The sequence below is a fragment of the Musca domestica genome, unplaced genomic scaffold (genome assembly GCF_030504385.1).
Source record: "Musca domestica strain aabys unplaced genomic scaffold, Musca_domestica.polishedcontigs.V.1.1 31, whole genome shotgun sequence".
NCBI classification, from domain to species: Eukaryota; Metazoa; Arthropoda; class Insecta; order Diptera; family Muscidae; genus Musca; species Musca domestica.
The window spans coordinates 8,200,967-8,216,285 of record NW_026712309.1 but is presented as its reverse complement, the minus strand read 5'-3'; the positions used below and the strand labels follow the sequence as shown (position 1 = coordinate 8,216,285).

The following is a 15,319-nucleotide window of genomic DNA, read 5'->3' as shown; positions in this document are numbered from 1 at the left end:
TCCCACGCCTCACATTCTTACCCCTGCCGACCGAGGGGGCAACCTCCCTTTACGGAGGGATCGCGTACACATCATGATCCGCATCATAATGAGAATTCAGTAGGAAATTGAAAACCAGCTACAGAATCTAATTCATCAGCTAGTTTGTCAAATAATAAAACATGTATGTTAATTGTTTAAAAATAAAATTATTCTAGATTTAATAACTTCTAAACTCATACAAAAATCTACATTACAATACACAGAATTAAAGTCAACACACATTTTATTAAGAGGTTCGCCCATTGAATTGAATTGGTAGTATCTACTAGATCTAAAAGGAACATTAATTCTAATAGATGAGATTCGGAAATCTGAAGGTATATAACCATTTAATATTTTTAGTACAAACATGGAGTTCAACATAATACGTCCGCTTTTAAGTGTAGGCAATCTAATTAATTTTAGCCTGCTAGCATAAGAAGGCAAAACAAAATCACTATTCCAATGTAAACCTCGTAAGGCAAATAGCAGAAATTGTTTTTGCACGGATTCTATTTTATCTGAATATATTGCATATTGAGGATCCCATACAACAGAACCATATTCCAATATAGGTCTAACAAGAGACGTAAATAACTGTTTTGTTATATATGGATCAGAAAATTCTTTGGCCCACCGTTTAACAAAACCTAAAACACCATTTGCTTTATTTACCATTGTTATTACATGACTATTAAAATTTAATTTTGGATCCATCAAGAGGCCTAGATCGACAAATGAATCTACAGTTGATAATGAATGACCGTCTATATATATCAGAGAAGAAGATGTGGCGAAGCACATATGCTTACATTTGCTTAAATTTAACTCCATACAATTTAACATGCACCATTTAAAAAGGCTATCTAAATCGTTTTGAAGTAAACTGGCTCGTTTATCACAATTATGGGAAATGAATAATTTAACATCATCTGCGTACATTAACAATTTCGAGTAATTTATGGAATTAGGTAAATCGTTGATAAATAAAAGAAAGAGGACCGGTCCAAGGTGACTTCCTTGCGGAACACCCGATGGAACGTTAATCGTTTTGGATAGATACCCTTCAAACAAAACTAGTTGTGATCTATCTTTTAAGTAAGATGATATCCATTTGACTAAGTTTGTGGTGAAACCCATATAATTTAATTTATATATTAGGAGTTCATGGTTAACCCTATCAAAAGCGTTACTAAAATCAGTATAAATTGTATCAGTTTGTTTACGCTGAACAAATCCTTTTATTACTGTTGACGTAAATTGTATAAGATTTGTTGTAGTTGAAAGACCACTACGAAAACCATGCTGATATGGACTCAATATAGATTGAATTTTCTGTGAAATTACTGCAGTAATTAATTTTTCAAACAATTTTGGTATGGCACTTAATTTTGCAATTCCTCTTTAATTTGACACATTAGTAAGACTACCAGACTTATGTAAAGGTATAATATAAGATTTTTTCCAGAAAGTAGGAAAGTGACCAAATTTCAGTGAATAATTAAACAATATAGTTAACGGAAGTGCTAATGTTTCTGAACAATATTCAAGAATTATATTAGGTATGCCATCCGGTCCTGGACATTTAATCGATTTTAAACTACGCAGACTATTGTACACATCCTGACGTTGTAGAAAAGGCATACAAATTTGATCAGCCTGTGATAACTTATAAGGATACGAATATTTAATTTGGCAAGATGTACTGGAATAGGTTGTGGCAAAAAAAATCTGCGAAACATTCAGCAATATCTGTGCCTGTGACAAATTGCTATCAGTATATAAACTGGTTAATTTTGTATTAAGCCCCCTTACATTCTGATAGCAAATAGAAAATGAGTCATTTAGTTTTTTGGCACCGAATCTCTCCACAAATTTTTTAATAAATGCCCTAGCAGGCCAAAATTCTTTTAAAATCAACTGTACAAAAATATTTCAATAGGTTGTGGCAAAAAAATCTGCGAAACATTCAGCAATATCTGTGCCTGTGACAAATTGCTATCAGTATATAAACTGGTTAATTTTGTATTAAGCCCCCTTACATTCTGATAGCAAATAGAAAATGAGTCATTTAGTTTTTTGGCACCGAATCTGGTCTAAGAGACAAATGAGCTAAATTATCGGATCTCTCCACAAATTCTTTAATAAATGCCCTAGCAGGCCAAAATTCTTTTAAAATCAACTGTACAAAAATATTTCAATAGGTTGTGGCAAAAAAATCTGCGAAACATTCAGCAATATCTGTGCCTGTGACAAATTGCTATCAGTATATAAACTGGTTAATTTTGTATTAAGCCCCCTTACATTCTGATAGCAAATAGAAAATGAGTCATTTAGTTTTTTGGCACCGAATCTGGTCTAAGAGACAAATGAGCTAAATTATCGGATCTCTCCACAAATTCTTTAATAAATGCCCTAGCAGGCCAAAATTCTTTTAAAATCAACTGTACAAAAATATTTTCAGGCACAACGATTTTGAAAGAAGATCTACTTTCAGAAAATGCAGATCGGAGCTTATAGCATCTCAAAAAGTAATCTCCCTCAATTTTTGATTTTATGTAATACATTATGTCATCGGCCGTTGTTTCTGGCGCAAACCTTGTTGCAAATATCATTTTCATGGCGGGAGCCATAGATAATGATCTTTGGACAGGTTGAGTTTTGCCAGTAGCAGTCTCGGGACGATCACTAGTGATAAGTGAAGGAAGTAATAATTCCTGTATGTTACGAGTAGATTGGGAGGTTTTCTTAGAAACCTCACTATCAATACTCATAACTTCAGGATTATTTACCCGTTTCTGGCCAGAAACTGGCGGTGACGACACAAACTCATCTAATTCTTGGTATTTCTCAAACAATGTAGAGAAATTCTCGAATCGGAGTGATAGTGAGGAAAAATCTTTTTCGTCGATGTCAATTCCGACTGCAAATCCTTTACAAAATTATAAAAATCTGCAGAGAGTTTCCTACATTGCACACAACACCAACATTATTTCTAATTGTGTCTACAACTTTTGCATTAATCCTAGCACATTTTGCATGCCATTGATTAAGACAAAACCAACAGGTAACACACAATTCATCCTCTGCAACAATATTACATAATTCAAAAGGGCACGACATTTTTTATTTTAATTATTATTTATTTTAATTATAATTATTTCTTTTTTAATACACAAGTTATAGCTATATTTTTCAAGATTAGATCTGTAGCTGGAATTTTTTATTTATTTATTTATTTTATTCTTTTTTAAATTCTTTTTTAAATGTTGGCAACTCTTATGAGATGACAAACAAAACAAGACGATATGTTACAACAACTAATTAGCTAATGTAACAAAAAAAAGAGGATAAAAGGAGAATGTACAACTACACAATTTGAAAATTGATATTACTTTAAAAGACAAAACAAAATTTTAAAACACTACACCAATTATCACTTTGAGTTACAAAATCACTATTGAACACTTTAATACACTTTTTTACCAGATTAATTAATTTAATAAAACATATAACTTAATTTTTTTCAAAAGCACGGAGCACCACAATTTTTTGACACTAATCATAACAGGGTTGCCAACTATGATTTAACGGATTTTATTTCTTTTGAAAATTGCAAACTCTTTCCAAATGGTGGAGGGTATTTAAAGTTTGGCCCGGCCGAACGTACAGCTTTTTTACTTGTTTTTTACATATGTAGTGTAAAATATTCCATATGTCAAAATACACATATTGTGTGGTACATGGACGACAATTTAGTCGTGAAATACATGAGTAAGGTTCATATTTAATTTTTCGATCACAGCGAACGTATTCATCGGAAATATATAATTTAATCAATCATTATGAATCATATGTAAAATTACAATTTTGACATACACACGGTAATACACATGGATAATAAAATTAACAGCGCATATGTAAAACATATATCGTCTGATGACAGCTTTAAAGATCTACTTAGTTTGTAAGATGCACAAAAAGTCACAGATAGCTGACTGAGCGAGCGATTCTTCAACTCATTTTTGATTTACCGACAAAAATCGTTAAAATTCAAATGCTTATGACATTGGTAATTGAACGCGAAATTATGAATGAAAGGTTAAGAAGTTGACAGAACTATTTAATTTAAAAATTGGTATTATCGATAATTGTCAATACTTGCTCTGTACAAGAACATGCAAGAATCTGCTATTGTTGCAATTTTTCCGATATCATAAAAGTAAAATCGTTTATAGTAGTAAAAACTTTTATATTCTTGCAGTTCTGGAACAGAGCGTTGGTTAGAGAATCGCAGTACTGATCACAGTATGCGAACCCAAAAAAAAAATCGATTACTTTTATGTTTTTGGTACCGAAATCGACAAAAGTAGAATTAAGTTTCCCTATATATCAAAATGATACGGACCATTGTGGGAGAGGCATTTACCCGGCAGAAGCTTTCCGGTGGCAAAGTTCATGAAATTTTACAACATGGAAATATATTTGGAATGCGGAGGTCAACATCATCTTATCCCATTGCAAGTACACATAGTGAAATAGAAAACCAACATAAGAACGAAAAACTACTGAGGAGATTGGTTACATATGTTGAGAAATCTACATACATGGAGGAAGTACGAATTGCTCAAAATCGTGTCATGAGTATAAAGGTTTGTTGTCTCCTACATGTATTGAGGCTAGATTTTGTAAATTTGTTTTTTTAGGGTCAGTTGCTAGCAGCTGGAGATGAAAAACGTTCGCTAATGCGTAAACTTGAAGATATTAGAAACGAACTGAACCACATCTATAAAGATATGAAAATTAATAGAACGAAGGAGGCGTATTTAGAGTTAGCACGTCAGGAAATTGAGGTATGAGATCCATATAAATAGTTCAGTGATCTACGCAAACTTTTCTTATTTTCTAAACCTTACTTAAGGGAAATTTGCGACTTAACATTCATTTGGCACGAGAGATATTTCGAAACAACTCTGGTTTAGTAAAAAACGAACTTACATTAACCATCTTATTGCGAAAAACTGTCATATATACACTTTTTGTTTACTTTACCTTCTCAATTTTACCATGCATGGGCATTTTGTTGGAAATGTTTCGACAGCCTAATGATTTCGTGCTACCGTGGACAATGCCTTTCTATAAAGTCGATCCGATCTGTCGATACAGTTTGTACATTGGATACTTTTTTTTTTCGAAAGCCGGCCTTCGACTTTTTTAATTTTAGATTGTTTCTAAATTGGATAACTTCATACATAGCTTGATAGTATAAAAAATGTATCATTCAAAGTAATTTATTTAAATCAGGTTAAGAAATGAGAAGGTAGGTGTTCTATAGCTAATAACTTCCAGGAAAGTTATAGATACTTATGACACAATTTTCGAAATGTTAGAGTCCAAGCAATATCTGTTCCCTCCATCAAATTCATTGACCAAATAATGGGCCCTTTAGATCTAAACAAATAGATATATTCTCATTATATTTCAAACACTAACTGTTCAAGAAACTGTTGAATAAACCAAAACTTGTGAGGTCCTAACTCAGGAAGTATGCATTTCCATAATAACAATCTGAAGTAATTTTAAGTGGAGTCTTTAAAATTTAAGGCTTAATATAACAAATACCTGATTTTTCTGTTTTTATTTTTTAAAATCAATAGATAAAGACACAACCTTGGTAGAAGAATGCAGGTTGTCGCATCGAAACAGTGGCTGGGAGTACGTTACAAAAATAAGGTAGAGCAACTTCATAAAAGTACAATAATATAGCCCTGAGGCTATGACCGCTTCCCGTCAGAATTGTTTAAAACTATGCGCAACAAGTTGTTTTCATTAATTTGGAATTTTTCCTCATTTTTTAATTGAGTTAAATAGCGCGAAAGATGAATGGAATGTCTGTATTTTCTTTCAAAAATATGATGTAAACTATTAAATCTTCCAGTTATCAGTAGTATCAGTTGGTAGCTCTACTTAATTTGAACACGTGTATAACAGCGTTACGTAAAATTGAACGCAGCACAAATATAATAAATACTTCCCCACTATGGTAAAATGATTTGCACGAAAATTGAAAATTAAATGAGGAAAAATTTCAAATTAATGAAATGCGCATAGTATATATATATATATATATATATATATATATATATATATATATATATATATATATATATTTCCAACTTTAAGTATATATGTTGAATATACATATATATATATATATATATATATATATATATATATATATATATATATATATATATATATATATATATATATATATATATATATATATATATATATATATATATATATATATATATATATATATATATATATATATATATATATATATATATATATATATATATATATATATATATATGTATGTATGTATATTCAACATATATACTTAAAGTTGGAAATTGCTCATTGTGGGATAAGATACGTTGTATTAGACGGAATTAAAACAAATTTTAGAAAATTGAATTTTCTGACCAATCTGTAAAGAAAGTTGCAATCATTTCAGCCATTTTATTAGGGCAACCATGTACCGGGAGATCTCTATTGCTGATATCAAAAAGTTTGAAATTTCTAATCCTCTTCTGCATTCCGCACCAAAAGAAACGTTAAATGTTCCTTAGCGGTCTTAAACTTTTCAGAAGCTACTCAATCCGAACAGGCTTACTCTTCTATTAATGCCTCTTTCTGTACATTTGCCCGGAAGCTGTTAAACAAATCATTGCCGCCTTCGAAATCATTATTAGGCATAATCTTTCTTAAGCTCGTAGTAAATAAAAATAAGTTTATTTTTCTTCATGTCCCTGCTCAGTGGAGTGGCAATATTATCTAATTTCCGCTGCAAATTGTTTTTAATGTTGTATTCTTGCCGCAAATAAACAAGTATTTGACCACCACTTATAAAAACAATAACAAAGAAAAACAATAACAATTCACCTTTTTTACGCTCATGTGACTGTCAATGTTGCCAAACTTTGCAAAATTTCCAAAAGACAGACCTACACAATTTGAAATTCAGCGACTCTAATTAGCATTAATATTAGTAGAAGAAATTATTGTTTTACCTCCAAAGATATATTTTATCTTTCATTTAACAATTTTCATTTATGGCGGAGAGTCACTTGCTAAACATTTTTTGATGATAAAACATTTTGAAAATATTGCCTCTTTTGTTTCCAGTTTTCTGTCGTGGACAAAAAGCGTACCCATGGTAGAAATAAGAAGATAAAGTCATGCAAACATATGTTTACAATTTTTTTTTCCAAATTATTTATTTCACAACATCTCATAGTCAAAATTTATATTTATAAATCCATTGTATACACATAAATCAGAAATTGGAACCTGTTTTCTATGCATTGAAATTTGACTAGGTAAATTACAGAAAATGCAGAGATGGATAGTCTTTTTTGAAATGACTACCTCCTTAATTTTAACATGAGCGTACCTCAAATGAGAGAGAAAATAAAATTTACTTTGGTTTGAATGCACATGTGTCATTCAACATTATAACTTTCATTCATAATTTTCAGTCTTCCTGTAAAACTTTAAAATTTCATTAAATTTTTCCATTTTGAATTTTGAAAAGTCATAATTTATTTTTTCGATAAATGCTCTCATTTGTTAGGGATGGCACACACTTCATCGTATTTCTAATAGCATGTTTCCATAATTTATTTTTTCGATAAATGCTCTCATTTGTTAGGGATGGCACACACTTCATCGTATTTCTAATAGCATGTTTCCATTGGAAACCGAACAACGTTGTTCGCTCTCAGAATTAGGTACACGAATTAACACGTTCATACGGCACGATTCGTAATTCATAGTAAAATAATTCCTTTTTTTCAAAAATTTTGTTTTTGATTTTAATGGGAATTTGTACTAAAATTCATTAAATTCTCACTAATATGAATAAAAGAAATGATTGTTTTTTTCGAAAAGATTTATTATATCATTAATTTTATAATTTTCATTCACGTTTTCAACTTTTTGTGTAAATGTTGACATTTTGAACATATTTTTGTATTTTTCTATTTTTGAATTCTGCTGGAGAGACACTTGTCAAACATTTTTTCTGCCGATACACACATTTTGAAAATATTGCCTCCATTGTTTCCAGTTTTCTGTGGAAATTTCAAACGGTGGACAAAATGCGTACCACGAATGAGAAAGAAAACAAAATGTACTTTCCTTTGAATGTACATACGCTATTCAACATTGTAGTTTTCATTCATAATTTTCAGTCTTCCCAAACATTTTTAAAATTTCATTAAATTTTTCTATTTTCAATTTTTAAATGTCATAATTTAATTTTTCGATAAATGCTCTCATTTTTTAGGGATGGAACACATTTTTTTATTGTTCTGAGAGTGGTTTGATTTGAACAATATACAAATATGAGTGTTCGCACAGGAAATTTTGTGTGAAGAATTAGTTGTTTTTTCATAGTTAAGGTCAAATAACGAATAGAGAGCGAATCAAGTGCAGTGGAAACGCCACATAAGAGTAATTTGAATGGAACAAAATCTCAGAAAACTTTGTGATTAGATATTTCGTAATTAATAGTCGAAAAATGAATAGAGAGCGAAACACGTGCCATGTGAACTTAGCATTACATTCCTGCAGTTCTGGAACAGACCCATTGTTTCTATCTGTATGCCTTATAGAATGTTTCCATTAGTTTTCTAACAACGTTCGCTCTCAGAATAAGGCACACGTATCAACCCACACGGCACCATGGTATTCATAGTAACATAATTCATATTTTTCGATGGGAATTTGAAATTCCCTATTTTATTTAAATGTATTGAGAAAGTGGTTCAATATTGAATATTGATTTATCGGTTCCCATTTCGACGACTTGATTAAATCTAACTATGCATGGCCGCCAGTCCGCCGATTCATGTTAATTTACAATAATTCACACTTCGCATTTTTTAAATTATAGATGAGTTGCTATAGAAAAGTTTGCCATTACCGATTTGGCAAATCAGATTACCTCTTTAATTATGCCATAATGTACATCTGTAAAATTTAAATATTTTATTGAAAAATCATTGTTTTGTTTCCACTTGTTGTTACCTTTATTATTCTTCCATGATTCAGCATATAGAAAAATAATAAATTCCATCAAAAGTGACTTTTATTTAATAGCCAAACTTTCATTTCAAATTAAAACCTTGGAGTAATCAATATTATCTACCAGCAAAGATCTTATGATAACTTATTAGATACTAATCTTATACCTTTTATATTCACAATTTTGTTATAGCTTTGCGAGTCGGAAAAACATTATTCTGATTTATATAAAATGGCCGATAAGAAGGAGCAACTGCTGTTTACCGAGTTTTCGGCTGCTATTAATGCATCGTATGAAAAAGAAAAACTGCACACAAACTTCATTAAAATTATCAGTATAGTTGGTACAGTTGCAAGTTCATTCATAGCTTTAATATTTTCTATCTTCATGCACACGTATCACCAAAAAATGTTTTTTAGTCAACGAACATTAGATGAAAACGTTGTTAATACAGTCAAGGCTTTGGAAGAGAAAGTCACTGAATTACTAACGGAATGGGATCAACAAAAAACTCTTCTAGAAAACAGTAATAAAGCAGAGAAAGAATCCTGGAGAAGTTACTTGTACCGGCATACGCGATGGATGTACTCTTGGGCTATAAAATCTTCCTGAATGGCTCATGGTGAATGTTTACTAATGATTGTAAATAAACGATACTTTAAGTAGACATAAATTATTTAAAATGTTTGATTTAACAATACCGAAAAATAACTGACCAAGACAGGCCTCCCAGGTAACCAAGTTTATATTTTATATATTATATATACTAGCTGGCCCGGTCCGCGTTGCCGGCCGTACTTTTAGTCTTTAAAGCATAATAAATCACAGATCTGACTTATGTAGGCGGCACAATTTTGATTATAAGTAATGACTCCATTATAATGACTCCAATTTTGATTATATGTAATAACTTGATTATAAGTAATGACTCCATGACTAAATATAAATTAATATTTATGGCAAAAATTATAATTAATGATCTTATATTTCAGCTATAGGCTTTAATTTGAGTTTTAAATACCTATATGATAAAGAACATCTATAATAGCCCCATGTGAAAATTCAGCTCAATTTTTGGTATTGTAAAAAGCATTCAAATGAGCTATAATTTGAAATTTGTATTTCCAACGTTTAAAATCCCGTACTGCGTGGTTTTTAGTTTTGTCCACCTCATACTTGAAGGCAGAAAGTTGTCAGAATAGGCAAAAAAATACTCTTTTACTTATATTACCATAAGATGGGCATTAATTGTTTGTCATTTAAATTGTGCGGTGGAGATCCAATAAAGTTACTTTATAATTTCGTATTTTTTCATATTTCTGCCACAATTTCCGACTGAATGAGTCCCAGATTGACATTTCGGAGTTTATTTCATATAGACGTACATCCCAAATCTACGTTCCCAACCAATATTCTCTTGGGGGTTACAAATTCAATAGAATACCAAATTTTCTTTTTTGACCACACATTGGTTGGGAAATGCCTATGTGGATAATTATCTGTAAGATGATTTTTTACCCCAGGGTTTTTTTTGACCTCAGGTAGCCTCAAGACCAAGATGCGCCCTTTTCCAAAAAATAAAAATTTTATAAGAAGAGATTTTTTTCCTGCTTAGAAACAAAGTTGTCAAGTGAAAAAAGTTGCCAAGACCCCGAAAATACCTTATATCATATGATTAAATTATCAACATAAAGCAAAATTAGTACGAAAAATATGGTTAAAATGTAGAATGTACTTGAAATCGAGGTGTTCCGTTATCGGGGGTTATGACCCATATCATGACCTGCCAAAGCGATTATAGGTATCTTGAATGTTTAGGAAGAATTTCTATTTTGCGTCCTTTATATTCGGTATTTGACTGATTGCAGTCCCAATGTATTTTGCATTTTGTGTTCTCATTTGACAATTTATTGTCATATGAAAGAAGCAGGTCCACCTTTTGAAATGAACCCCATAAAGTTTTTTCGGTCATTTTTGTTTGTTTAAATGTGTTCGCATCTTCCAGAGGAAGCACGATGTAGGTCCTCGAGTAGAAAGCATTTAACATCGTATTGCGCCCTCATTTCATTTTTAATATTATTCATTCAGAATTCAAAACAATAAAAAATGTACACTTCAATATAGAAAAAGAAAAGAATCTTCAACTGGTTCGCTGATTTTTTGTGGCAAATTTTTAAAGGCTGAATCATTAAAATCAGACTGGTGGTCTTTATGTTATAAGAGTAGTAACTAACACAACTTTCTTTTACATACAGAGAGATAGATTTAAAAGTAGGCGCGTTCCTCAGCCCCTAAATAAGTACTTAGGGTTGGATGGAAAGCCAACAGCATCTCGTGTAATAATTTTCAAACCGATATCTTCATTATCTGGCAAATATAAAGATTTTAGATAAATCAAGATAGTGGGCGTAAAAGTAGGCGTGGTCAATATTTTTTTCTTTAAAAACCTAACTCGGGGTATGACGAACTTTTGTAAAAAAAAATATGCAAATCGGTCCAGCCGTTTTTAACTGATTCCGTTACCAACAAACAACAATTGATTTTTATATATATAGATTAGAATTATATATATTAATCTAAATTTTTCAGATTATGATGGTCTTCATAGTACCACGATAGAAGAATACTGATAGGTACATCCATGGTACAAAAAGGAGGTATAACCTTTTTGTAAAAGTATAAAAAAACAGTCCTTAAGGCTATGTCCAATTATTATTAAAAATTATATACTCAATAAGTTGTTTTTATTTTTTGATATTTTCCCGAGTTAAAAACCGTGAAAATGCATGAAATGCCTCGATTTTCTTTAAAAAATAGCATCTAAACTGTTCAACTTTATTGGCATCTTGAAAGTGCGCCCTGGAACGCACGTTTCTTCCAATCTTTGATAATGAAAATATTGTTTTTTGTTTTTAAAAACAATAAATACATACACAAAAATGGCAGAAGTCGGGCGCACTTAGAAAACAATTGTAATCAGCTGGTAGCTATCTTACCTTTTTATTGCACCATGGGTACCATCAGCACTTGTGAAGATGGATGTGCCAAAAATATTTAAAAAAGGTATTTCTCATTATAGGTTTTATGGTGTCTGTTTTATGTATTAAAAATGTTTTTGACAGCTGTGTTGATGCGGCTACATCAATTATCTTGGTACCGACTCATTGGCCCAATTCACACGAGAGTAATTGTTTTGGTCTAACAAAGCAGCTTGTATGCATTTTCGGTGAGGAGAGTCGTTTTTGGTTAGACTAAAAATTCAAATGTGTATACATATTCAATTTAAGACAGTTTCATTGGTCTCGAGTATTTTGGAAAGAAAAATTTAGTTTGGAATAAAAATTACTCTCATGTGAATTGAGCCATTGTAATGATTGACTTCATAAACGCAATTTGCAATGCAATAATTAAAGACCTACACAATTTGAAATTCAGCGACTCTAATTAGCATTAATATTAGTAGAAGAAATTATTGTTTTACCTCCAAAGATATATTTTATCTTTCATTTAACAATTTTCATTTATGGCGGAGAGTCACTTGCTAAACATTTTTTGATGATAAAACATTTTGAAAATATTGCCTCTTTTGTTTCCAGTTTTCTGTCGTGGACAAAAAGCGTACCCATGGTAGAAATAAGAAGATAAAGTCATGCAAACATATGTTTACAATTTTTTTTTCCAAATTATTTATTTCACAACATCTCATAGTCAAAATTTATATTTATAAATCCATTGTATACACATAAATCAGAAATTGGAACCTGTTTTCTATGCATTGAAATTTGACTAGGTAAATTACAGAAAATGCAGAGATGGATAGTCTTTTTTGAAATGACTACCTCCTTAATTTTAACATGAGCGTACCTCAAATGAGAGAGAAAATAAAATTTACTTTGGTTTGAATGCACATGTGTCATTCAACATTATAACTTTCATTCATAATTTTCAGTCTTCCTGTAAAACTTTAAAATTTCATTAAATTTTTCCATTTTGAATTTTGAAAAGTCATAATTTATTTTTTCGATAAATGCTCTCATTTGTTAGGGATGGCACACACTTCATCGTATTTCTAATAGCATGTTTCCATAATTTATTTTTTCGATAAATGCTCTCATTTGTTAGGGATGGCACACACTTCATCGTATTTCTAATAGCATGTTTCCATTGGAAACCGAACAACGTTGTTCGCTCTCAGAATTAGGTACACGAATTAACACGTTCATACGGCACGATTCGTAATTCATAGTAAAATAATTCCTTTTTTTCAAAAATTTTGTTTTTGATTTTAATGGGAATTTGTACTAAAATTCATTAAATTCTCACTAATATGAATAAAAGAAATGATTGTTTTTTTCGAAAAGATTTATTATATCATTAATTTTATAATTTTCATTCACGTTTTCAACTTTTTGTGTAAATGTTGACATTTTGAACATATTTTTGTATTTTTCTATTTTTGAATTCTGCTGGAGAGACACTTGTCAAACATTTTTTCTGCCGATACACACATTTTGAAAATATTGCCTCCATTGTTTCCAGTTTTCTGTGGAAATTTCAAACGGTGGACAAAATGCGTACCACGAATGAGAAAGAAAACAAAATGTACTTTCCTTTGAATGTACATACGCTATTCAACATTGTAGTTTTCATTCATAATTTTCAGTCTTCCCAAACATTTTTAAAATTTCATTAAATTTTTCTATTTTCAATTTTTAAATGTCATAATTTAATTTTTCGATAAATGCTCTCATTTTTTAGGGATGGAACACATTTTTTTATTGTTCTGAGAGTGGTTTGATTTGAACAATATACAAATATGAGTGTTCGCACAGGAAATTTTGTGTGAAGAATTAGTTGTTTTTTCATAGTTAAGGTCAAATAACGAATAGAGAGCGAATCAAGTGCAGTGGAAACGCCACATAAGAGTAATTTGAATGGAACAAAATCTCAGAAAACTTTGTGATTAGATATTTCGTAATTAATAGTCGAAAAATGAATAGAGAGCGAAACACGTGCCATGTGAACTTAGCATTACATTCCTGCAGTTCTGGAACAGACCCATTGTTTCTATCTGTATGCCTTATAGAATGTTTCCATTAGTTTTCTAACAACGTTCGCTCTCAGAATAAGGCACACGTATCAACCCACACGGCACCATGGTATTCATAGTAACATAATTCATATTTTTCGATGGGAATTTGAAATTCCCTATTTTATTTAAATGTATTGAGAAAGTGGTTCAATATTGAATATTGATTTATCGGTTCCCATTTCGACGACTTGATTAAATCTAACTATGCATGGCCGCCAGTCCGCCGATTCATGTTAATTTACAATAATTCACACTTCGCATTTTTTAAATTATAGATGAGTTGCTATAGAAAAGTTTGCCATTACCGATTTGGCAAATCAGATTACCTCTTTAATTATGCCATAATGTACATCTGTAAAATTTAAATATTTTATTGAAAAATCATTGTTTTGTTTCCACTTGTTGTTACCTTTATTATTCTTCCATGATTCAGCATATAGAAAAATAATAAATTCCATCAAAAGTGACTTTTATTTAATAGCCAAACTTTCATTTCAAATTAAAACCTTGGAGTAATCAATATTATCTACCAGCAAAGATCTTATGATAACTTATTAGATACTAATCTTATACCTTTTATATTCACAATTTTGTTATAGCTTTGCGAGTCGGAAAAACATTATTCTGATTTATATAAAATGGCCGATAAGAAGGAGCAACTGCTGTTTACCGAGTTTTCGGCTGCTATTAATGCATCGTATGAAAAAGAAAAACTGCACACAAACTTCATTAAAATTATCAGTATAGTTGGTACAGTTGCAAGTTCATTCATAGCTTTAATATTTTCTATCTTCATGCACACGTATCACCAAAAAATGTTTTTTAGTCAACGAACATTAGATGAAAACGTTGTTAATACAGTCAAGGCTTTGGAAGAGAAAGTCACTGAATTGCTAACGGAATGGGATCAACAAAAAACTCTTCTAGAAAACAGTAATAAAGCAGAGAAAGAATCCTGGAGAAGTTACTTGTACCGGCATACGCGATGGATGTACTCTTGGGCTATAAAATCTTCCTGAATGGCTCATGGTGAATGTTTACTAATGATTGTAAATAAACGATACTTTAAGTAGACATAAATTATTTAAAATGTTTGATTTAACAATACC

General features: G+C 30.9%; 1 protein-coding gene across 1 annotated transcript; it reads left to right on the top strand.

The window, feature by feature from the left end:
• Positions 1-4,297: 4,297 nt before the first annotated feature.
• On the top strand, positions 4,298-9,791 carry LOC101894634 (mitochondrial potassium channel). Its single transcript, XM_059124972.1, has 3 exons — positions 4,298-4,673; positions 4,728-4,874; positions 9,311-9,791. The coding sequence occupies exons 1-3, from the start codon at positions 4,419-4,421 to the stop codon at positions 9,728-9,730; spliced, it is 822 nt and encodes a 273-aa protein (XP_058980955.1). The 5' UTR covers positions 4,298-4,418; the 3' UTR covers positions 9,731-9,791.
• The last annotated feature ends 5,528 nt before the right edge of the window (positions 9,792-15,319 follow it).

Bases quoted from the DNA above. Each gene is read 5' to 3' on its own strand.
- LOC101894634 (XM_059124972.1), top strand. From the start codon at position 4,419: ATGATACGGACCATTGTGGGAGAGGCATTTACCCGGCAGAAGCTTTCC. The intron at 4,674-4,727 runs GTTTGTTGTCTC...TTGTTTTTTTAG, and splicing joins ATCGTGTCATGAGTATAAAG to GGTCAGTTGCTAGCAGCTGG. The intron at 4,875-9,310 runs GTATGAGATCCA...ATTTTGTTATAG, and splicing joins TAGCACGTCAGGAAATTGAG to CTTTGCGAGTCGGAAAAACA.